At 47.3% G+C, this 24,301-nt stretch overlaps 1 protein-coding gene across 1 annotated transcript; it reads right to left on the reverse strand.

Annotated features, from left to right (window-relative positions):
- Positions 1 to 7,919: 7,919 nt before the first annotated feature.
- On the reverse strand, positions 7,920 to 23,901 carry LOC149344476 (uncharacterized). The gene is made up of 9 exons (XM_089547234.1): positions 23,605 to 23,901; positions 21,360 to 21,419; positions 20,320 to 20,394; positions 18,707 to 18,755; positions 17,078 to 17,289; positions 15,641 to 15,931; positions 11,433 to 11,652; positions 9,634 to 9,792; positions 7,920 to 8,853 (listed from the first exon to the last, which is right to left on the reverse strand). Exons 1-9 carry the CDS (start codon positions 23,899 to 23,901, stop codon positions 8,669 to 8,671), a joined length of 1,548 nt encoding a protein of 515 aa, XP_089403360.1. The 3' UTR covers positions 7,920 to 8,668.
- Between the last annotated feature and the right edge of the window lie 400 nt (positions 23,902 to 24,301).

Here is a 24,301-nt window from a genome sequence, read left to right on the forward strand (position 1 = left end):
ACTGGTCGGCGTCTCTGTTTTTTGAAACTTTAAGGACCATTGCACCGTTTCTTGTAGTGGGTAAAAATCGATTGTATGGCTCCCCTTGAGAATGTCGATGTTTGTCCGGCAGCGGAAGACATTTGTTGTGGAGAACGTTTTCTTGTCACTCGAATGAAAGCCGTGGAGTCTATACGAAAAAGGACTCTGTGGTCACGTGCCGAAGCGAATGGCAGTAAAGCCTAGCCATTGTGATCCGGGTTCAAAAACTGTGTGTACGCATCGCCGTTTATTTGCGAAATCGGCTGCTGCTGGCGACAACCGTAATTAATTTCGTCTCCCTTTATATCTTATACAATGCTCTGTTTTTAGCAACTAGGGTCTTTGTTCTTAAACACATTGATCTATCGATGCAAGCGAAGATCAGTTATTCCTCAATGGCTCATTAATTGCTTGATGCCACCAGCCACTTTGCGTACGCAGACGTGTTTACACCCGTTTAAAGTTGCAAGTGGAGTTTGGAATCTAGAATGGCCATTGTGAACCCGTGCGTTTCGTGGAAAAGTCACGCAATTTTGACGACTGGTAAGCGACGGACCCGAGTTATCTCTCCCACACCAGGTGTAAAGTGCTTCTCGGGGATATCCCTTCCCGGAGAGGTTGGCCCGCTGGAGCAGCCTATTTGTTGGGGGCAGTAGGCAGGTGCAAGTGCATTATACTGTACAGCTGGGAATCGTTGCGCATCTCATTTCTTGTGCATGCGCGTTTCTGAGTCACAGTTCTTTTTGTGCGCTCACAAATGCTTTAAAACGTACCAATGAGCTCGAGACACATTTTCCTTCCAAGCAGCCATGTCCGAAATGAAAGCCGACTTCTGCCACATGTCGTCCGACAGGCTCAATATCACCACTTTGGGAGGAAACTATACTACAGTAGTGACAGCCGAAATGAATTTTATCCCCATTATTACAAATCAAGCGCAGGAGACTAGGATGACGGCAGAGGCAACGGTCAGCCGAAGTGTGCGGAAGCTCTGGCGCGGAGATGAGCAAACCAGAAATTAAGCTCGTTTGTGCTGCTTGTTGCGATAGGCGACGGTGTCTTGACGCCACACCGCTCACCACAGAGTGCTCATTTCCGCTACGATGCCCGAACCGCCCGCGCAGATATCGACTGCGTAGACTGGCCATAGCTGAGCTGGTTATGCATCGATATGTTTTCCCACTCTCCTAGCTCCTGATGTGAGGTCAGAATGCTCGGACAAATGCGTTCACACGCAGCGATTCGAGGACATCCGGAAATCAGTGTTATCGTGGTCGCATTTCCCTCTGATATCTGATAGCATGCGCCGTCGCAATTAGTTAAAAGTTCCTCCACCATGTTTTCAAAGTTTATTGATTATTAAGGATTCATCTGCAATGGAGTCGTTGTGAAAGGATTTTGATAGAAGTATTTCACAGGGGCAGCCGTTTGCAGTGTGGGAAACAAAAAGTTTTATTTAGCGCTTCAATCATACGCAGCAATTGTGGATAAAAGCATTTTTGGGCGCGAAACCGCTTATGCGCGCAATATTTACCTGTATTGTAAGATTTCACTATAACAATCAATATATGCGCAGATAACCCGACGCCAGTCTTCAATTTGTTTTTTTTTTATTGACGGGTTTGCTATCATCAGAAGCGTTACCCATTGGCTTTCTACGGCGGTCTTAACTCTTCGATGCGTTCGATGGAAACACCTTAAAAGAAAAATTTTGCTACACATAACAAGAATGGACCATTACCTTGAATATTTCCTTTGTAGTGACTTACAATTTTTCAATTTTGGAAAATTTTACCCGAGAATGTGGTACATATGAAAACCCGCTACAAATGCTCTTGATAGCTCTGGGAATATAATATTTTATTTTCCGAAATGGCAGTTTCTAGCATAGATAGATAGATAGAGAGGGGAAAGGCAGGGATGTTAACTGGAAAGGATTCCGGTTGGCTACTCTAGCATAACGATTTCACTATCGTAACAGCTATAACATCAAAATCTTAACAGTCTTCATCACAAAAATGACCGTGACCAGAAAGCGTAAAAGAGAGGGTCTTCTCTCGTGCATTGAAACTATAAAGCAAATTATAGCACGGCTGCAAAACTGCTGTCCATGTAACAGTTGAAAGGAGGGAGCTGAGCGAGTTCATCGAACGGTTTCACCTTTGTCGGCTAACGTTTACTGCTGAAGAGAATTATTAGAGAGTTGTAGCATATCGTTAGCGTGTTACCCGACGCCGGACTTTACGGTTAGCGCTGTGCACGACCGAAGTCGTTTTAGCATGCCGTCTCTCACGTAACAAGTTACTGTAAGGCTAAAACGAGTTATGATGGCGGCGGATGTCCTAGCTTTTGTTGCAAACTAAAATACGGATGCATTGCCAGCATTCGCTTGCAGTGTGAAGCTACATGCACTTTAATGTTTTTTTTTTTCAGCATAAAAAGACGTACACAGTAACTTTCAGATGACAGCCGTCTCAGTGGTTTTTCAAATGCGCCCGTGAAGCTAGGTGCCTTGCCTACTCTAGAAGAAGATAAAATAACTTAAATAGCCGTGACATATTAATAGAAGACCTTTACTTTATGGTGACCTTGCAATCTTGATTCACATCTTAGACTTTCCAGCTTAAGATTGCTGACACTGTTATGCATGTCTGGGAAGGTGTTTTTTGGCACAATATGACTATTCGGCCCCCGCTTAAATTTTCGTTCACTTTACATATAGGACACAGATTTAGAAGCTTTCATCTTCAGCTTTTTTTCCCTTGAAGCTCTCATGCCCTGTGAAACACGATGCAAAGACGACCGAGTTAAAAAAAGGTCGGTGTTGGCCGGTTGGTCTGATCGTATGCTGGGCACTTCACGTCTTCGTACGCTCGTCCGGCGACACGTTGCCGGTTGGGGCACCGACTCCAAACTTCTTGGGAAGCAAAACTTTTTTAATGAAGACGAGACCAAAATACAAGAACTTAGAGGAAAAGACGGTTTAAAGAAAGACTGTCAAAAAAGGCTGTTTAAAAGAATGGCTGTATAAATGCGGCCGAGACTGAGACTCGGCGCGCTCCTCCTGCTCTTTGTTCGCAGCGGGTTTTAACCCTTCGATAATTGGGCGGAGCTTTATTAAATCCGCTCTCGCCCAATTTCAACCAATCCCGCTGCAATGGCACTGTAGGTACAAGTAGGTGGAGCCCAGTGCTCGCCAGAGCCCGATTCTAGAGGCGCCAGTAAGTCCACTGCTTCGGGGGTTTCAAAAGTCGCCGACTTTACTGTCCCCCACCGCCACTTGACAGGTCATCTCTCTTCAATGGGAGACGGTCGCCGACCCCTTGGTCCCCGACAAGGCGGTCGCGGTCTTTCCCGCAGCCTTGGACAGCGTCCGAAGCGCGCGACACGCTGTCACCATTCTCGACCCCTCCAGACGGACACGGTAGGGGGAAATTAGCTACTGGTGCCATAGGCGTCTGGCTTAACAGACCGCAATGGGCGCAAGTTTTCTTCTTATCAATTGCGTTGCTTAAATCGGTGAAGGCACTGCGACGGTGTTGTTGTGCTATCATTGATAGAGCATGGGAATGGGAAGCTCCGTGGCTTATGTATTAATTACTACAGCCCGCACGAGTAAGTATGTCTTTTGTGTCTGCCATCTGCGGCAGAATTTTAACTTTGTTCTTCTTTTTTTCATGAGGACATCTCGTCCTTCGCTACAGGCGCTGGTCAACTCCTGGTGTCGTCCGGTGGTTTTACGTAGATATCTTGACAAGCTCTTCATTGCAAAATGGCATTTCAACACTTAGTGCTTCAAGTGGTTACAAAAATTAATCCCTAGGCCAGCTGCAATCAGACGTAAGTTTATCGATTGGAGGAGCAGAGAGGTCGTCCAGAAAGATGGATATCTGTCCTGCTAATCTTTACTGCGGGAAGGGAAGGGGAGCAGAAAGAGGGTCGTGGAGGATTTAAGAGTGCACGTTGTCGGGCGAGTCGGTCGTACATACTTGGGCAAGCAAAGTGCGCAAAAGAAGACGAAGTCGAGAAGAGCACAAGGACGGGCGCTCTTGGTGTTCAACAAAACACAAACATAAACAAAAGACTTGGGTATAATATATGACCCGCATTTAGACTGGCGGCCACACATTAGAAGCATGGCGCTTAAGGATGAGCGTGCCCGAGGCCGGTTGGTGAGGATCAGCAACAAAAAATTCGGTATGCGACGAGACATTCTACTACTTCTTTATAAGACCTATGTACGGCCAATCCTTGAATTCGGCTCCGTTCTCTTTTCTGGGTGCCCAAAGTACAAGAGTGAACCCATGTTTGTTATGGAGCGACGCGCTCTGCGCCTTTGCTTAGGTCTGCCTAAATCAGTAGCTAATGCTGTGTTGTACTTGGAGGCGCGGATACCTGATCTCAATTCCCGGTTTGAGCTTATCACTGTGCGGACATTTTTAAGGTCTTTGGAGCCTGCTCCTGGATTGGCTAACCCTATATTTACAACGAACCCAACTCTCTTCTTTGGTATTCCCTGGCCTTGGTATAAGCTTCCTCAGGTGGTGTTCACTAATTCCCTGCTGTCAAATATTTCTGTATCAATGAGATCTTTAGTACTAGTCAACCACAGGCGGGCTGACACCGCAGTCTTCTTGACAACACCTTCCCAAGGAATGCTAAAAACCTGCCCGCCAATATCTTAAATGGGCTCATGGGCTCTTAAATGGGCCATTCCCTTTTGCGCTAGACAATTTTCCTAACCATATTGCCGTCTATACAGGTGCCTCCCAGCGAAAGGAAAAGGCTGCTATAGGCATTTACTCAAGGGCTCTTGATTGGAGCTACTCATTTCGGGCCCCTGACTATACCCCTATTTTTGTAGCTGAGTTTCTGGCCATTCAGTTAGCCTTAATAAGGATTCCCTGCCGTATCACTCGGGTTATTATACTCTCAGACAACCTTTCTGTTTTTGCAGCGCTCGAAACCTCGAGATATACTCCTATGAGCCGTTCCCTTCAATTTTTTATTCCTCCACATGTTACAGAAGTACTCTTTCACTGGGTTCCTGGGCACCATGGCATTGTTTCTAATGATAGGGCTGATTTTTTAGCAAAGTCCGCCCTTGATGGACCTATTGTCCCTTTCGTTCCAAATACTGTTTACTTGACTCTAGCACGCTTTCAGCGATTCCAGCGTTTCCACACCTTGAGCCATGAGCCTCTCCTCGCTGCAGCGGATTTTCAACACCTGGCATTTCCTTGGAGTGTGCGGATGTGCAGTTCGAGGCAATGTGAGGTGTCCATGACCCTTTTGCGCTGCAGGATACCGCGGCTAAATCTTTATTTATGCCGATCGGGGCTTTCGATATCCAACCTTTGTGAGTCTTGTGGCGAAATTGAGTCTATAGAACATTCTTTCCTCTCCTGCCGGCGGCTCGCTGCTCTCCGTAGAATTTACTTGGAGATCCGCCTCGCTCGGCTTGGGCTTCCTCTATCTATTCCGATTCTCTTATCCTTCGGGGCAAGCGACAAGGGATATGCCCTGAAACCAGTCTGCGATTCTATTCACGATTATATAATTTCATCTCGTAGATTTCTCTGCTAGAATGTGATTTGAAAACTTTTCCTTCTTCGTATTTTTTTTTGTTTTGTACAAGTTCTAGCTCTGCGTCAAAAATTTTAAATATACTCCATTCCCTGTACCTGGGTGCGTTTGTATCCGCTATGCACCCTGGCCAATCCCCCGCCGTGGGTATGTGCCATTCAGCCTGAGGACATCATCATCATCATCTTGTTGTTGTGCTCTTCTCCTTGTCTTCTTGCGCGCATTTACCTTGTTTATAAGTCGTGATGGATGACGATGTGCTCAGAAGAGAGATGAAAAGATGCTGACGTCACAGTCGCGAGCCGAGGCCCCTGTCGCTCAAAAAGGGTGAAAACGCCCGCACTGCCTGAAGAGGATTCTCTCAGACCAAGCGCATAGCGTTAATTCCTCTGATAGCGGCCTGCTGTCGAAAAGCTTCAAGGAAGCGCGACTGTTAGTCTTTTGTGCGCATACACTGGGCACACCAACAGTACACAACGCACAGACTCAGTTGCGTCCCAAGTGGAGCAGTAATTTGAATCACGAAAGCGAACCGTGAACTGGTCACTGTTACAAATCTCGATTGGAAATACGCCAGAGCAATATACAAGTGTCTAAGGACCGCGAATGAATTGAATAACTCTTAGTATATATTTCAATAACAGTATGCTAGTTTGAAACGAACCAAGAGGGAATGAAACCTTTCTTTTTTCAAAACATTACGTATTTCAAACCGGATGCCTTCAGAACTCAATTAGTGTGTCGTGTCCTGATTCTGCAAACAGACAACGCTGGAAGGGCAGGTGACGATATCACGGACGAAGTCTTTAAAACATAAAAATGAAATTTTTCTGGAAAATGATTACAACAACCAAAACAACTTGTCTAAGTAATGGAATTTTCGGTTCCGGCATGGAAGATATCACTGACGAAACCAGCGCCTCGGTTTTGGGTGATGCGAAGTAGGCTAAGAATTCGGTTCATAGATTGCTAATAAATTCATTCAATGTGTAGGACGAATGCCATTGAGCGCTTGCACTAAGCCGGGCGGCATACGTCGTGGACCAACTTAACATGATCGTTTAAACCGTGGGAATGGCGTCGTGAGGAGATTTTGTCTGTCTGTCTGCACCAGGTATGAGTCGCTGGAGCGGAGCCGGCACTTTATTAACCGTTAAAACCTGTTTCTTTTAAAATTTGGAGGGCGATTTATCAGCGCAGTAACGGTTTTTGGAACTATTTTCAGTGACAGGCCACCAGACGCTGGCGTTCGCTGCAGCCGTGAGGTCATAGGCACACTTTCAACGCCGCGAAAGTCGTTGCTGCGAGAATCCGTCGGCCGTGCATGAGATAGGTCGATGCCTTAGCGCACATGGCTACGATTTGCCAGTGACCGACGTATGTGCAGTTTCGCGTGGGAAAACAGGCGCGGCAACCGTAAGTCGCCAAACCCAATGCGTCAACTGATGTGAAATTAATGGGCAGGGCTCCATCCCCTAGCTGTTTTGTTTCTTTCTTTCTGGTTTCGCACGGAGAGGATGACATCATTTTAAATCGCAGCTATCTTCGGCGCTAGTGAGGCCAGCTTAAAAATTCTTGCGTCAGGATGACGAGCGATAGAATGCCTATCGCTACTCTATTTAACTTCGTAAAATGGCTTTTTGTAATTCCTTTGAAATAAAGCTTCCATGTGCGTACGCAGTAGCACATACGTGTAGCCCCATTTGATACTGCGATCTCAGCGTGTTCGTGTTTTTTTTGTGTGCGTAGCGGGTGACAAATTCATACCGAGCGAGAACGGAGACTCTCCTTGCGCTGTGGGCAGAAAGGTAGAGCTTGCTGTGCGGTCACATCATCACATCACTTTAATTTCCTGAAAGACCCCTTGCGGGGTGTTCGCATCGGGCGGAGGAGGATGTCAAGTGGCAATAGGTACCGAACTGGAGACGACGACTGCACGCACTGGTTTTTTATTTACGTATTACAGAAAGAACGCACGCACCAATAACGCGACAAGAAAAATAAATAAATAAATATATAAATAAACGATAACAAAATTTCAGGACAAGTTATTTATCAGCTGTTGGTGCTTTTACAGGAAATGACATCCCTTCTGGTATTGACGTCAAGGTCGTAAATTTCCCCCAGCCAATGCGAATGCTTCCATCTAGTGACGTCACTTCCCTCTAGCCAATGGGCGAATTTTATGACCACGACGACGCATTTCGGCGCCATGGGTCTTCTAATGCTAACGCATTAAGGACGACACGCACAATGAGGAGGAAAGATCAAACACATTTCAAACAAAAAGAAAACTTGTCTTCCGACGCCACTGACGGTCGCGCTGCCAGCTGGACGATTCTGAACGACAGTCATCTTTCAAAAGACAGCGAAACCTTGCGCCTGGCAGAGACTGTTGTCTTGCTCCACCTAGGGATTGTGAATTCAAGTGAAAATCCCTGCATAGACTCCGCACCCGGTTTTCCAATCGTGGCGGTATCTCGGGCGCACTAAGTAACACAGAGACTACGCCACGGATACTGGAATTTGCACTAGCACGAAACGATTGAAGAAGACCGCTGCGCCTCCGTCTTCCGCTGCGGAGATTGCGGCGAGTTGCATTGTTGTATTGAACCGACATAATTCCCTGAAGAAGTCGTCTGTTTCCCAGCTTGTGCCATTGTTACTGGCACCAGCTGTAGTCGTATTCGCCGGCTAGTAACAGCTATCAGTGTTCCGCCTGCACGATGCAATACTGGTATTTTGAGGCTAGAAAACGTGCAATAGGCTACGAATAACACCAATGATGGGGTCTCATATCTGTTCGGTGCCATTTGAAACTGTACAAACGAAATGCAGCTGGAAAGAAGGACCCCTGACCCTGTAGGTTTGAGTGCGCGCACTTAGAAAAAGCTCGAACCACCTCTGAACACTCGCTCATGCGTCTGTACAAGGTTTTCGCCGCAGATGATCGTCAGTCCGAGCTGCGGCATTGGTGCAGTGTCTGTCGTCGTCCCATTTCACCGGTGTGAGCTGAACGCTTCCACTGAGCTGGGCTTTTTGGCGGTATAGCGCACGGCCGTTACGCCATCTGGGCGTCGTAGACGAAGCGGCGGCCCCCGGCTTCCCGGTGTTCGGCGAGCAGGTCCTCCTGGGACTCGCCCACGGGACTCGAGGGCCCGTTGGGCTGGCCGCCGCCGCCTCCGCGCAGGGCCTTGGCGCCATTGCACAGCTGGGACCCACGTCGGCTGCGTCTCTCGGGACAAGCTGCGGAGGAGGCCCATTCAGTCATCGGTTCATTTCGCTTTGGTGCACAGCTACGCCAAGCTTAAGAAGACGCTTAAGCTTCGTGTTAAGAGTAGATGCGACAGCGTCTTTTCCTTCTTTTCTGAAGCCTAATTAATAGCATTTATATACCTCGTTTCATTTTTTATTATTATAACATCAGTACACATCCCCAGCACGCTTTACTGTCATACACACTGTGAACCAACGACCAACAATACACGTTTGATTTTAAATGGCTGTCTCTCACAAGTGCGCATTCAGTCCCCTGTGAAACAGGGTTGCCCGCTGTCCCCACTTCTGTTCGCATTATACTTGGAGCCACTTTTTCTAAGTGCTATAAACAGTGCAGCTGTCAATGGCGTCCCTATAATGGGTCGCGAGCTGAAGGTATTAACCTAAGCGGATGACCTCGCGTTTTTCTGCGCTCGTAAGCCAAGCATCGATGAGGTTATTTGCTCAACGGAGGACTGGTTCAATGTCAGGAGCTCAGATTAATCGTTCTAAGAGTTGCGGTGTCTGCTTTTGATTGTGGGAATCCACACCTGTCAAATATGCTGGCATGCAATGGACACGTAATCCGCTCAAGTACCTTGGCGTTCCTCTGAATGCCTATAAGCATAGTGCACATTACTGGAAAGACCGTGTGGCAACTCTCCAGCCCTATGCTCAGACTTTTGTCCCTCATGGTCTCTCGATTTTTGGTAGGGCGACCGCATGCAATCTGTTCCTCGCCACTAAAATCTATTTCCTCGAACTCACCGTCGTGTGCAGATTCAGACTTGCCAGTGCTCCCGTGTCCGTTGGAGATCGTCGTTTGTCGACGCACGACCAGGGCCAGGGCTACAGCGCAGACGATGAAGACGGCGAACAGGGCGGCTGCGCAGCCGGCGACGATTTCGACGCTCACGCAGCTCGACGCTGAAACATTGAAGCAGTGAATGTAGAACATCAGTTCGCCCCTAATGCCGCAGAGCTAAGCCTTTCACTAAGATAGTCCACCCTTTCGACAGGTTCCGAGCGTTAACAATTATTTTCTTAGTGTACAGGCAATGCTTGCCTAGTGCAACTGCTAATTGCATGATGCAGAAAATCCGGTAGTTATGATGGTGTGTGCTCGGAAGTCCAACACCGAGAAAAAGCATGGGAGAGCAGAACAACCACAAGCTCTTCACAAGCGCGAACTCAGTGCTAATCTTCCAGCAGCTCTCTGATTTACGTCTAATCTCGATTGAGCTTCTGTCCTTAAGCACAGAACCGCATTGCCGAAAGTAAGTCCCGGCAAAATTATTCCTTTCCAAATACCTCTTAGTACTTCATATTTGTTGTACCCCCATAATGCCCTATGTTTCATTATCCCGGCGTCTCTTCGTCCTGTTGCCCTAAGAGCCTGTTCGTGCTTTTCCGTGTATATCTGCCCTTCGTTTAGCCATATCCCGAGGTATTTGTATTCGGTCACTTTGGGTATTTCGTGGCCTTGTATTGTAAGCACCTGATCAGTTGTATGGTTAAAAATCATCACACCTGATTTAGTTGCGCTAAAACTGAATCCTAGAGCATCTCCTTCGTCTCCACAACAATTAACCAAAGTTTGTAAATCTTCCTGGCTATCTGCTAAGAATACAATATCGCCCGCATACATTAAACCCGGGAGTTGCTGCTCAACTACATTTCCGCCTAATCTGTACGACAGATTATAACCTAGATTACTTTCTTCTAGCCTTCTTTCCATATTTATCACGTAGAGCATGAAGAGCAGCGGTGATAGAGGACAACCTTGCCTTAATCCTTTGTGCACCCCTACAGTTGTGGTATTTTTTCCCCTTCCCATGTAATTTCATGGGTAATTAGGTGATGTAATGTAATATGATGAGGTAATGTAATTTGGTGAGGCATACAGATGGCGCCACCTACAATATAAAGGACATACATCAGTGTTGACATCGCAAGGACGCTTCTATGCAATATGCATTTGCCAGGTGAATATTTGGAAATTCGGCAAAAGTGGTCAGACGTTTGGTGGTGGAAGAACTGATACAAAGGAACGCGAAAATCACAGAAGAATATGAATAACGACCGTTTTATAACCAAAAGATGAGGCTTCTTGGTTTAACACCAAGTTACAGTGACCCACACATCACTTGCTTCAGAGGTACTTCAACCCTAGACGTATCAATGTAGTACATTATGGCCTGTGGCAGTTTCGCTCAGAATGATAATACTAAATCATGCAGCCCACGCGGCGAAAGAAAGGTAACAATGACAACCTGGGTTATTTCTAAGCATTGATATCTGTACATTAAAGAAGGCTGATGGCCAAGAATTCAAATTTCGATGTTAAATCTATCGAAAGTTCAGAAGTATTGCCTTTAGTTGTGGTTATTAAATGCGCTGGGGAGCAGCCGGATTTCCTTATTATGACGATACATTTTGCGCTTGGCTGGCGGATGTGTACTGTGTGACCAATCAATATGTTGCTTGCGACGGGAACCAACGTCTATGAGTAGCCAATGCAGGGGCGAACGCGAGCATTAGTGAGGGAGCATGCAGGTGTAACTCACGTGGAGGGGCTTTCTGAATGCTGCCTTCGGGCTCGGCAACCAGGAACGTGTCGAGGAGGAGGGCCTGCGTCTCCGCTTCAGGTTCTCCCGTCCACGTTGATAGGCGGCGGACGAAGATGGAGTAGGAGGTGTCCGGCCAGAGAGGGAGCGTGGCTGACTGCCGGGAGGTGTACAGGCGCCCCGTCACATCCACCGCGTTGTCCAGGACCTTCCACGTGACCTGGGAGAGCGCGAAGACCCGCCGACGCACACTTAAATGCGGCTGTGAGCAGAACTGTCAGGTTATCACGTGTCTGGTTGAGAGCCCTACTCGTGACGCCCGTGGCTGTGAAAAGAGGATAGAGAATGTGCCACAGTCTGTGTACTATACTCCGCTTCATACATAGCAGTCAACGCAGCGAAGGCTGCGGCGCCTGTTCGCGCTCCTCATCCGCATCGTATTGTAGTGCGTCGAAAGTGAAAAGAGTAATGAACTTACAATTAAAGTAAACGTTCGTCGATATTGTAGCATAATAATAAAAGTGTTTTATTTTGCAAAAAGATTTCTTTTTCTTTTATGTTCTTCAAAACAGAGTGCCTGAGTTTTCTGGTTTTTTTCCGGCTCCTCCTGTATCAGATTTTCGCAGCTAGGCCGGCCGGTGATGTCGTCTGCTTTCGTCTTTCGGTTTCTGAGTCTGCGAAAATGCCACCGCTATCTCCTACACGCTTGTTTTCTTCGCCCGCTGCGCCTTCAAAAACATCTCCTGCGCACCTATTCTCCAAGCTGAAGTCTCCGAAAATTTCGAAAGACTGCTAGCAGGTGATTGTCAACGTTTACTCTAGCGTAAGGAAGCGCTTCCCTGAGAACACTGTGCGTGAAGTTCTCGAAACTGTTGGCGAGATGACGGGGGTGAGCCCTCGGACAGTTGCGAGGTTCAAGAAAGAAGGTCTCTCTACTGGAATAAGATCACCGCAAAAACGACCTAGCAAGGTGACAATATCGAGCTCTCGCAGTGTTAAATATGACAGCTTTGCACTCAATGCCATCCGACTCAAGTTACATCGTATGTATGCCTGCCTTTTCCCTTCGAAACAAGTAAACAGCGCTGTGTTTTTCGAAGTAGGTATTAGAGTTTGACAGTTTCGAGTTTCTGCCTAATGAACCTTTTAAGTAAAATGGAAAAAAAAAATAAAAAACCAGCCAAGCCGCGAGTCGAACCTTGGCCGCTTATAAAATGAACAGACAGGCGCACGCTTCGTACCACTCAGCCACGACGCGAGGCGAACGGATACATTTCGCTGCTTTTTGGCAGCGGACTACTTTCGTACCTGTGGCAGCGTTGACTGCTATTTATGAAACGGTGTATAGAGAGTACAAAACTCCCCAGGACGCGTGGCTGGTGAATTTGTCGTATCAGTGGGACGTGTACCTAGAATGGCCTGATTTCACTAGCACACATTATTTATTTATTTATTTATTCAACATACCCCTAAAGGCCCTCATTCGAGGGTATTACATAGGGGGGGGGGGGGGGTCACATGTAACAGGAATATTATGAACAAGCAAATGAACAATAAATAGGCTAAATATAACATGGGAAAATAATTAAGCACCAGAGGATAAAGAAACAGGCTAATAGAAAGCAATATAATAATAGGTTTAAGAAAACAATAAGGCATAACAGAAATGAACGCACACAGCGTGTACGTATTGCCCATAAATCACATAATTTCAATAAGCAGTATATTTCAGATGCCAATGTCGCTGCGGATGAGATCGAGAAATGTGGAGGCGTTAGATTCAGTGGCTATGTGTGCTGGTAGATCTTTCCGCTCTATGACAGTGCGTGGTATGAATGACTTCGCAAATGCAGATGAATGACACGCGATGCGCTTAACTTTGTGCGGATGGTCGAGCCGTGGAAAGAAGGTTGATGGTGATAGGAAAAAATCGTGGTGGAGCGATGGATGGTGATACAGTTTATGGAAAAGAGCTAGTCTTGATAATTTGCGGCGGAAAGACAAGTCTTCTAATTCGGCACGATTTTTTAGGGCAGTGACACTGGTAGTATGTGAGTAGTCTGAAAAAATAAAACGCGCAGCACGGTTCAGCAAGGACTCAATGTTTGCTATGAGATAGGCTTGTTCAGGATCCCAGATGGCTGATGTATATTCAATCTTCGGACGAATGAGTGTGATGTACGCAAGTTTCTTCAGGTGGGGGGGAGCCTGTCTGAGGTTGTGCTTTAGTAGGCCGAGTGAGCGGTTGGCGGATGCTAAAGTTATATTAATGTGAACCAAAGTACAGAGAACCAAAGTACAGCTTTAACCTCCATAAGTGCGGAACCACCGGCCGGTATGAAAGTTATGGGCTCTGGTTGCCGTTCACGTGTACTCTACTTTGCTCTCTGCGAGGAGCCCAACGGACGAACAACCAATATTATTCTTCTTTATAGCATGTCTTAGTGTGTTTCCATGATCCCCTAAAGCTAATGTGAGCACAGTACTTTCGTTAATCTCTAGTGTTTGTAGCACGTCTGATTACAAGCCTAGTACCCCTTTCGAAAATGTCAGCTCTAGAACCATTACACCACTCCATGGTATTGATTCATTTCTATGGTATCTCTCTATAGTGCTCTATGTTTTATCATGGCTGCGTTAATATTTCCTTTCGTCTTGAGACATTCATCATGGGCCTTTATAAATTCCCTTTCTTCATCCGTCCACACCTCCCGATATTTGAACTTCTCCTAGGACCGCAATAGCGCTATCTGTCTTCTGCCCCTAGTGAACACCGCGTAACGCAGTGGGGCAGTTTTCACATGTAACTGTGACGAAACTACAGAGTGCCATAAGATGCAGCTAGAACGTATTGATATTTGTGGCCTACGCTTCCTCCATCTGCAAAGCCTGACTTGTAAAATGATATCTGTTTTACGGAAGTACCAAATACCTCCCCTCACTACGCCTTCTTTAGCCCCACACCCAACGCCATCCCGATCCCCCTCCCCACCCTACCCACATCCACCACCACCTTGCAGGAGCCTCATCCCTCAGCCATCCACCCAACTCTGTCCTCCAGAAGTGCCAGACACAACTTAATCTCCACCCTCCACAAGGTCGCACCGGACTAGTTACCAACGCAGCAGCGGATTAAAAAAGCAATGGTGAATCGAATTCAAGCACGCTGTGGGAAAGGCAGCTGCCTTCCGGAAGGAGCACACTCCAGACACCCCACCTCCTCTAGCCATGGGACTCGCCGCTCACCCACCGCTACACTAACCCATCTCCGCTCACTCTCACCCTCCAGAAAAATTATGTCGTGTGTGTAAAGCCTCGGCCTTGGTCCATGGTCTCGGCTTAGTAAAAGCAGTCAGTGGAGTAAAAGCATCGAAGTGATCATCGAGGTAAAATCCAACCGCTTTCACCCAATTATTACATCAGAAGTCTGATCGTCCCGTAATTTCTTCTGACGACCGTAGGAAATGAATGGTTTGTAGGAAAGATTTAAAAATCCAGAGTTAGATTTGAATGCTTAGTGCCATGCGGTGGAGGTAGTAAAGCACATTTAAAACATCTGTCAAGATTTCCCAGGCTTGGGTATACTTCGAGAGCCCACACTCTCTGGGCTGTCTGGATAGCATTCTGCTTGGCTAGTAGGTAATTGCGGGATTTAGTTTTATGCGGGAGAATAAGGATCTGGCTGGACCATTTTTCAGTGTCGGCGTCTGGGGTCACACTTGATGACATATATGACGACGTCATCAATGACACTTGATACGCGGTCATAACAATAAGCATGCAATTTCATGACTAGGCATGACTTAGCCAGTGTAATGTAACCAGTCCGGAAGTGATAACCAGAAGCAGGCGCGTAGCCAGGAATTTTTTTTGGGAGGGGCTCAAGGTAATTACTTTTATATAACTGGCGGGGGCGGGGGGAGGAGGGGTGTGCTTAAAGCTGGCTGAGCACTGCCAAGACAAAAAGCGGGAGGGTTCGCCCCCTCGGGTGCACCCTTGGATATGTGCCGGACCGGAAGTAATGTCACCGAATCGAAAGTGATGCGACAGCGCATCGAGGCTATCCTTGCGCAATCGCAACCCAGGCTGGGCATTGTCTAGGCGTTCGCTAATTTTTGCCTCCGGCTCTGACGTTCACCCCGCGGAAAACCTTCCAAATATCGGTCGACATTAATGTGGTCTACAAAGCCACTGTAATGGGCGCGCACCTCGAACTTGACTCTCTTGGAGTGGGACGAGCGGTGGGCGCAGTCCCAGGAGACCTGCGCCTCGACCTTTTGCCCCGCCGAACGGCGCAGCCCCAGCAATTTGGGCGCGGCGCAGGTCTCCACCCTATCCGCGGCGTCCGACAGCAGGGTGTCCTGGTCTGGCCGTATGGCGTCCAGCTCCAGCATCAGCCGGCTGCGCGCGCAGGGTCCACGGGGCGCCAGAGCCACGATCTCCAGCTCGGACGACTGCTTCAGCTGGCTGCGGCTCAGGGTCGCGTTCTGGTACTGCGTCTGCGAAGAGTGAGGCGCGATGGTTGAGGCTGTGAAAAAGCATCACAAAGGGACGTAGCAGGTGCGTCGAAACGTGGGGGTGGAGATTGCAGGTATATTTGCGCTCCTCCTTTAGGAATGGCATGATGCCCTTTTTTTGTCGCGAGCAGGCATAAAACGATGACGGTCGATTTGCATAGTTTGGACAAATCCGAATTAGGTGCTCTAGAGCCCTGTGCCGATTGTTCGGATTGTTTACTGTGCACTTGGGAAATAGGTCACGTGACCTTGTGACGTCATCACGACCTCTCCACTGAGTTTTAGAGTTGTTCGGGGTTTTCTGTTTCTTTTTTTAAGAAACTGATTAGCGACTTTCAAGAGCTATTGACCACGAGCGCACGTAGACAGCGTTAACTTCGACGCGTGCATCACGCTATCGTCTTCCTTAGCCTGTATAGGAATTTCATTTAGGTATACTCGTTCTGACCAATAAATATAATTTATGCCGTCATAATTTTAAGTACTCAAAGCTGAGCATAAAATTGCGCTACTAATATCATTGAAGTAGTTGTGAGATATAAACATCATCAAGAGACAAAGCATTACATCATGTTTCAGCTTTTTTCATCCTCGCATACTGCCCAAACATCTTGAACATCTCCCAGCAAACAACAGCAAATCAGTGGCCGCGAGAAGTGGTAAAAGATGGACACTATAGGGAACAATCGGTGGGAATGAGTGAAACAAACAGATGGAGACGAAAAGCGCCAATCTGGGGCCGTCTTTTGTAGGCGCTGGTTTCCTTTTCCCTTTTCTTTAGGTCGTCTGTCGTTGGATTCGTTCCGCGACGTCCTAGGCCATCGGGAAGCCGCGAGCAGTGGCAGAAAGGGAAACGAAGCGTTACAAAGTTACGGCCCCCTGGGGCAGAACTGGCGGTGACTACACGCGAGACAAGTTGTTGCTGCATCAAACCTTCTGTCTCATAACGTATAAGAAGCAAAAGTCTGAGTGCATGACCATGCAAAGTGGAGGGGAGGGACAGTATACCGCTGCCCTCTTTATGCTGTGTATTTATTGTATTATCTTTTTGTTCTAACTGCACAAACCTAACACGGGGCACATGCTTTCATGTCGGCAGATCTCCGACCGCTCGGCTGGCATGCGTACCTGGGCGGCCTCCTCCCAGCGGTCCCGGTGTACCACTCCCCTCAGCAGCAGCAGGTACACCAGCGCCGGTTCGGCCGGGACGCCCCCGAGACCCAGAGGCTGATGCCACGTCACGCGCACCGCCTGGTCTCCGTCGGCCGCTTCCAGCCGCGGCGGGTCTGCGAACACGCCGGCCAGTTCCTCCTCTGCGGGGCTTTTCGCAGCTGCGATGCCTGCAAGGAGGAAGCCTGCATTCTTGGGGTCCGCTCGGCACTTGAACTTGCTGGGATGTGAGGAGGCTTCTTGAATGAGCCGTCGCAGCTGTGTGATCCTAGCCTTTTCGTTAATTTCCGCAGCAAAATTCTCTACCTCTGTAGTACTTTTTCACGACAATGATAGCCAAAACGGGAACATAGTCAATAAATTACGTCCGTGCGGATCAAGTAGAGTCCGGTTCAAGATCTGACTTCACTAATGACTTGTTCACTACGACGGAATCATTATGGAGTGCTGACATGAAAGTCACAACGAGAACGAACAAATCAAAAATATTTGAAAGCTAATGAGATGCTACTGAAAGATGCTTCATTACTGGAAGCGCGACAGAGGTATTCCTAAAATGAAGCCCTCTCCCTTTTCGAACAAATTAGAAGAAAAAGCGGACAGCGTTTGTGAACACACCTATTAAAAGATAGAAACAATATTCTAGGAAGCTTTTAGAGCACACGCTTTGAATGTTCATACCAAATGGGCTACTGAGAGAGTATTTGCCCAGTGAGATATCTGACACCGATTAGGTTGCATGCACAAGTCTATACCACGGCCGCTAGATACAAAGCGTGCGCTTTGCATCAAGCGACCGTGTCTATACATTTTGGATTCAGCCCTGAAAAACTACAGTGAGGAACACTTTGATGAGCTCTGTAGATAAACACTCGCTAGCAGAAACCTAAATACAGGTCTTCTCTTACAGTTTATCTCTGTCTCTGAGGTGTCAAGTTTAATGATGTGCTTTGTTTGCATTTAGAGAAGGAAAAACAGTTTTGTTTCTTTGTTGCGTCGGTGCTTTTGAGGCATTGCATACCCCTCTGTGTATCCCTTCTGTACTTGTTACTTTCTCAGGGATATATTGGCCGCGCATCTGTGGTATTTCTTGCTTATGATGGTATATTTTTTGTAGATAATTGTGTACATAATATATTTTATATTTAATATTTGCTATCACGCGCTACATAGATTGTTCTGAAGCGGGAAGACTTCTTATGGGCTTTCGGGACCTTCGTCCGCAATTTTACACCTTCTGCCGACTCGCCTCCGAATTTCACATGTCATTGAAACCAAAGAAACTATCAAGTAGTCAATCACTCGATGAAAGAAAATGTGTTTAGAAGAAAATAAAGAAACGAGTGAAAGGAAAATTAAAACTGAGAGACTGACTCTTCAACGAGCAAACATCCGTTCTAACTTTTGAAGGTACTACTTGAGAGCTGTAGCGGCTTAACAAAACACTGCAGACAAAAAACTCGGGGAGCTCAATGTAGTCAGCTAGGTCCGGCACGTAGAGTTCTGCCTTGTGTTCGGTTCATTCTGTCGGCACCAAGTGCTAGCGGTCCCCTCTCGTTTCGTGCTACTACGTGGGAGTATACGTACCGGTTCCATTTGTGCGCTTGAAGGAGCAGGCCACCTGACAGCCGGGAAACTGCGCAAAGGGTGTTGGGAGGTATACGTTAGGAGATCATGCTCGTGCAGGAGCCGCTGCGCTCCGAAGAACAGGCGAACAACTAGAAAAAAAAAACGTTGACAATAGAGACAAGAACATGGGCCCTCTGCTAACAGCTCCTCCAGGGGAGGTTTTAGCCTGTAGTCGAACATCCGCCCTGCGGGCTGTCTTGACTTGGTCTTTTTTTCTCCCTCCTCGCGTGTTATAAGTGCACAGAAGGTTCTTAATGCGAAGCTGTGAAAGACCGAAAAGGAAGTTTACTGATGACAAAAGAACCAAGTGAGCAATGATGCTTGAAGAGGCACACACAAAGTTTCAACGCTCTACGCGTAAGATTCCGAGTTTTCGCTTTTAGTAAGCAAAAAAATCAGCGCAGTAACCGTGGTAGATGTACTGCCCCATTCCCATCCCACCCATCGTCTTAAAGCCCATGTGAACAAAATTTCCGTAGCCTAGCAATACACACGTGTTTACCTTGTGTCCTCGGACGCATTCACATCTCTCTCCTTCTCCGTTCCCTTTTGCAACCCTTCGTGTCTTTCCCCCTGTGCAAGGCAGCAAATCGGAGGAGCTGGCATTCTTGGAAGCCAACCGGAACACACTGGTGTTGCTCCCCGCTCCTCGCCACTTCGCTGCTTCAGCGCGGGCGGGGCAGAGAATGTCACGTCGTATGTGTTTTACGGCATGTCGCCTTTTATTTGACGCCACTCTTTGTGACGCCGCAAGGGCATGGTTTTCGAATGGCGTGACAATGACCCGAATTAGTTGAGCGACAGCGGCGAGGGTAATCGCATTTTCAAAACTCTAAAAACTGATATGGCTATTACAAACGACCGGCTGCAAATAACTGAATGCAACCAGGAGTCTATCGAAAATAGTTAAAAATTTAAGTCCTAAAATTTAGTTAGGCCTAATCAGTCTACTAGTTAACATGATTCGCCAGTTCTGTGATGTCTGCCAACACTGGTATTAGTATGCCGCAAAATACTTCTGTTTACGTCGAAAGCCGTATAAGAAAAAAATTGGACCTTAAAAAAAGCAAGAAAACACCCGGTATATGTAGAAGCTCGGTCTGATGTAAACGAACCGTTCTAAGGCCTTCTGGTACTATTTACGTGTGAGAATTATAAATGTGAAGGACCGTCATATTCACGGAACAGTTCCTCATGAACACGCTATTTTTCTTCATTTGTGCTACCACAGTAGCAGTGAATGTACTGAGAGCAGACAAGACTGCTCCACTGACTCATGTATGCACCCATACGCTTATCACATAAACACTCCCCATAGTATAAAAGAAAAGAATAATTTTGCATAGAAGTGCGAATTTTTTTGCTATTTCTTCACTAAAGTAGAAAATGACTTCTGAATGTTATACGCTAATTGGAGAACAAGTTACAAAACAAAAAAAAAACCGTGCCTGTCGCGCCTAACAATGATGATATCAATAACTGAATGCTCTTACTCCGTTCCTCTCATATTGTACACGGGGTCTCCCGCAAAAAAAAAAAAGAAAAAAAACCTGCAGGGCGGATTGACTTACGCAGATGTCTGCCGCGGTGCACATGGGTCCCCAGATGGTGAAGTTGTCGTAGAAGAGGCCGCACACTTCCCAGCACTGCGGGGACAATGGAAGTGGTGAGAGGAACCGACGCTGTCCTGACGAACGCTCCTTGTCGGCTTCCATGTCGCTGACGCGTACGCTGCATGTGCTCAGCCGACAACGACATGCGCCCAGAACACAGCGCATGTCCTTTTTGCGGTCTTTTGAGTCATTACGGGACATTTACAGGGTTCTAGAAGTATCGTGGGTTGGGTAAGCAGGCACTGCTTAGTGTTCAGCTGTGATCCTTTTGGCTTTGCATCAATTCCGCACGCACGCAGCTCGCACACCTGGTGAGTATACATAGCCCATCCATGCGCTCAAAGAAGGATTGCCAGACTGAAGATGCAAAGATGCATATCCTGAAGCAGAGCGCATGAGAGCGGCTACGTGTCGTGTTCTTCAAGGAGCTAACAACAAATTCCTTAATATACGCAACCGCCAGGTGAGATCTCCTCGTGCTTTGTGCATGCTCCCACACTGATTAAATTACTTGAAACCTTCATAATAAAAATAAAATATCAAGCCGAAGAGAGAAATCCTGTCTCACCAAGAATATACGCTGGATCTACCAACCATGCTTTCTGGATGTACGAGAAGTAGAAAGTTCTTTTTGGATGACGCGGCACGGTTTGGGCGAAGCAAGTGCACTTGTTCGATGCAGTGATACGACGCGTTCATAATCAAGGCAAAAAACTGAGAGCCAGAAGACGGTTTCATGCCTCAGGCTGGCCGTAAATCTGGCCTGTAAATATGGCCGAACCGGGGCTAACAGCCAAGTGCGTTCGGTCTGAAATTACCTGCATGTTCAAGAGAGTGCGATTTGCTGGAGTACACCACCGTTGATTTTTACATCTTAAAATCCTACGTTGCACCCACAAGTGCTGCATTCAACAAATTCGCTGTTTTTCGAAGTGCCTCCTATAAAATATAAATCATGTGAACTCTACGTGAATTATACCCTGAACTAGAAGACTCACCATGTAACACTCCTTGTCTCCCTTGCATTCAATCTGCTGGGACCCGGTTGCCAGGCCAAGCTGAAAGTAAAGACGTAGCACGCAACTACACATGAGATCAGTACAGTAATCTTTCCCCTCAAATTTTTGCGGTATCTCTCGACGCGCACTAGGCTGGCAGGCAAGGAATCGTCAACGTTATTGTGTACCGATGAGAGAATTTAAGCAATATGGCCCGCATAACTACTTACTTCCATGTAGCGATGTAATGCGTATAACGAGAGTAGGTTTTGTTGAAAGCTCGACGCTCAATCACTTCTGGTCTGACGAAGCCGAAATCACGTGGAACAAATCAAATTGCCTGTGATACTGCTTGTCCAGAGATTAACAAACAGCAAATAATGATGCAGACAAATGGTTGAATCGGGACGTATCCGTACACCTGATGTGAAAAGGGAGGAAAACTTCACGGCCAGCATGACGCAGCTATTCCATTATATTCTATTCCTTCCCCGTTGTGTTGTTCAGTGAGTCGTTATCGTCGATATAAGCCAATCGCTGCAGCGGCTGATTTCAATGGAATGGAATCTAGTGAAAAGCCAGTGTATTAAACCGAATTAAAGTACACCAGGCGTTTCAGGGCAGTTCGCGACTAATTTTTAAAATAGGCTTTTAGATGATTTTCGCGCAATTTCAAAAATTCGAAATACCATATCCTAAAAAATGATATGGTATTGGTAACGGCGAACTGCAACTCTCTACTTACAACCAGGCCTCTGGCTATAAGAGTGAAAAAGGTACCTATTAGAATTTAGTTAATCACTTTGCTAGTTAACAGCTTCGCCACTTTTCCGGCGTACGTGAACAGTGGTATTACTATGCCGAAGAAAAAATATCTTTACCTAAAAAAACCTCCTGTGAAAATTTAACTCCTTTTAGACTTTAATTGCAGAAGAGCTCGATCACTATAGTGGAGGGCTCCGGATTAATTTGGAGCACCTGGGGCTTTTTAACGTGCACTTACATCGTTCAGCACAAGGGCGTTTTCGCATTTTGTCTCCATCAAATTGAGGCTGGCGCGGCCGAGATTCAGCACGCCTATACTTGAGCTTATAGCAGCCGAATGGCGAATCCACTGAGCCACAGGGGCGAGTTAAACTGGATTAAAGCAAGTCACATTAAAATAAAGCGACATTGACGGTCACCGATCAGAATTTGTGCCAATTTCTCGGCAACAAATTATTTATGTTTTGTGGCGTTATGTGTGGTTCAAATTATAAGTTTACAGCGTCAAAATAGCGGCGAATATAAGCGGTTAACCGGAAAAATATTTCATTTCTCAGAGCTGTGAGCGAAGCGTTAGAGACCTCCAACGCCGTCGACTGTTCCGATTGTTTCCACGGATGCCTCAGTTTGTGCTGCCGACGGCTCGCAAAGTTAGGGGGCGTCAACACCGGAATGTTCAGAGCCCTGGCTTCGCCAAGGACATTTTGTATCTTGCGGGCATCATTGACTAAGAAATCGGAATACGACTGTCCTCACGAAACCTGAGTATGCGTTCTTAGTTTTTCTTGCTAGGGGTGCAGGAATTACGGAATGAAGGTATTTTACTACTACAAGGACTGAAGCCTGTTTGACATGCAAGCGGGAACGCTAGCGATTCCTGCCTCCGCGGTGTAAAAACCTGTTTCGAGCCGTCGCGACGGATCGAGCGGGCAGAGCGACGAGGTTGCAACGAGTTGGAAGATTTCGCTGCGACGCGCCGCTCAGTCGCTCGCATGTGAACCAGGCTTGACACCTCCACTCGCGAGAACTGCCTATTTTCATTTTTCTCCTTAAAAGAAACAAAAATGTTACTGCTATTTGCTTCAGGCACTTGCTGTCAAAAGTGCGTTTCCTGCTTATATCACGCGTGAATTACTGAATTAATTCACGGCCAGGTATGTTGCACAGGCTGCGCAGTCAGTGTCAAAGCGAATACCTTTAAAACAACTGTCGCGGCCGTGGCGCGTACATTTCAATGGAGCAGAGATGCAGAATCCCCCGTGGCCGAGCGCCATGCGAAGTGAATGCAGGGTAAAGAACCTCAAGCGGTCGGAATTTATCCGGAGATCTCTGCTACGGCGTCTCTCACAACCCTGTGGGCAGCTGTGGTACGTTAAAGCTCTGGTTAAACGAACTACGTATCAACCGCCGCGCTCTCTGAACAATTCAGCTACCGGATAAATGCCAGCCGTAGGCGTCCACTACTTCCAGCGTCACTGACCTCTCCGAGGCAGGTGGCTCGGCACTGGGCCAGCCGGAGTCTCTCCCGGAGGGCACCGGCGACGTGGAGCTCCCGGCTCGGCCGGTGGGCCACCACCACGCCGACTGCGACGAGCACGCCCAACACGAACACCTTGCTTGCGAACATGGCTGTGCCCCGGGGCGAAGACCACCAGCGCGTCTCCGGGTACGAACTGTGTCGCGGTCCGGGACCACTCGGAGTCCTTATGGGCGCTCGGTTTCCTGTGTCCCGGAGGCTGCTGATGCGAGCACTGACGATGGCGGACACCCTCTCCATGCTGTCGCCTGTGCGCTATCGGTCCCCATTTCCTTAAGCTGGGTTCTCCTGCCTGCGTCCATTTCCCTGGTCGAGCTCCATTTCCTAGTCGCCTGAGAAGCGATTGAGAACAGTTTCCTGGTTGTTTACCCGGTTATCAATCGCGTTTCCTCTGAGGGCCGACACTGTTCACGACAATGGTGTACATAGCTCACTTTTCATTTCCTTCTCATGTCACGGCTGAGGGCCTTCTGGTACAGAGCTCAGTAGATTTACACTATTGCGTGCTGATTACGTTAACCCCGAATGAAATAAAAGCAGTAAAAAAACAGTCTCACTTTGCCCTCCACTGGTAAAAGAAGTTACCGGAAATTACAGTACACTATCCGCACAGAGTGTATAGTCCGTTCGGCCCAATTTT

Source organism: Amblyomma mixtum, chromosome 5 (genome assembly GCF_055824585.1).
Source record: "Amblyomma mixtum isolate Tamu chromosome 5, ASM5582458v1, whole genome shotgun sequence".
Taxonomy (NCBI): Eukaryota; Metazoa; Arthropoda; class Arachnida; order Ixodida; family Ixodidae; genus Amblyomma; species Amblyomma mixtum.

Bases quoted from the DNA above. Each gene is read 5' to 3' on its own strand.
- LOC149344476 (XM_089547234.1), bottom strand. From the start codon at position 23,901: ATGGAGAGGGTGTCCGCCATCGTCAGTGCTCGCATCAGCAGCCTCCGG. The intron at 20,395-21,359 runs GTGAGTCTTCTA...TTGTCCCCGCAG, and splicing joins GAGACAAGGAGTGTTACATG to TGCTGGGAAGTGTGCGGCCT. The intron at 15,932-17,077 runs GTACGCATGCCA...CACTCTTCGCAG, and splicing joins GCTGGGAGGAGGCCGCCCAG to ACGCAGTACCAGAACGCGAC.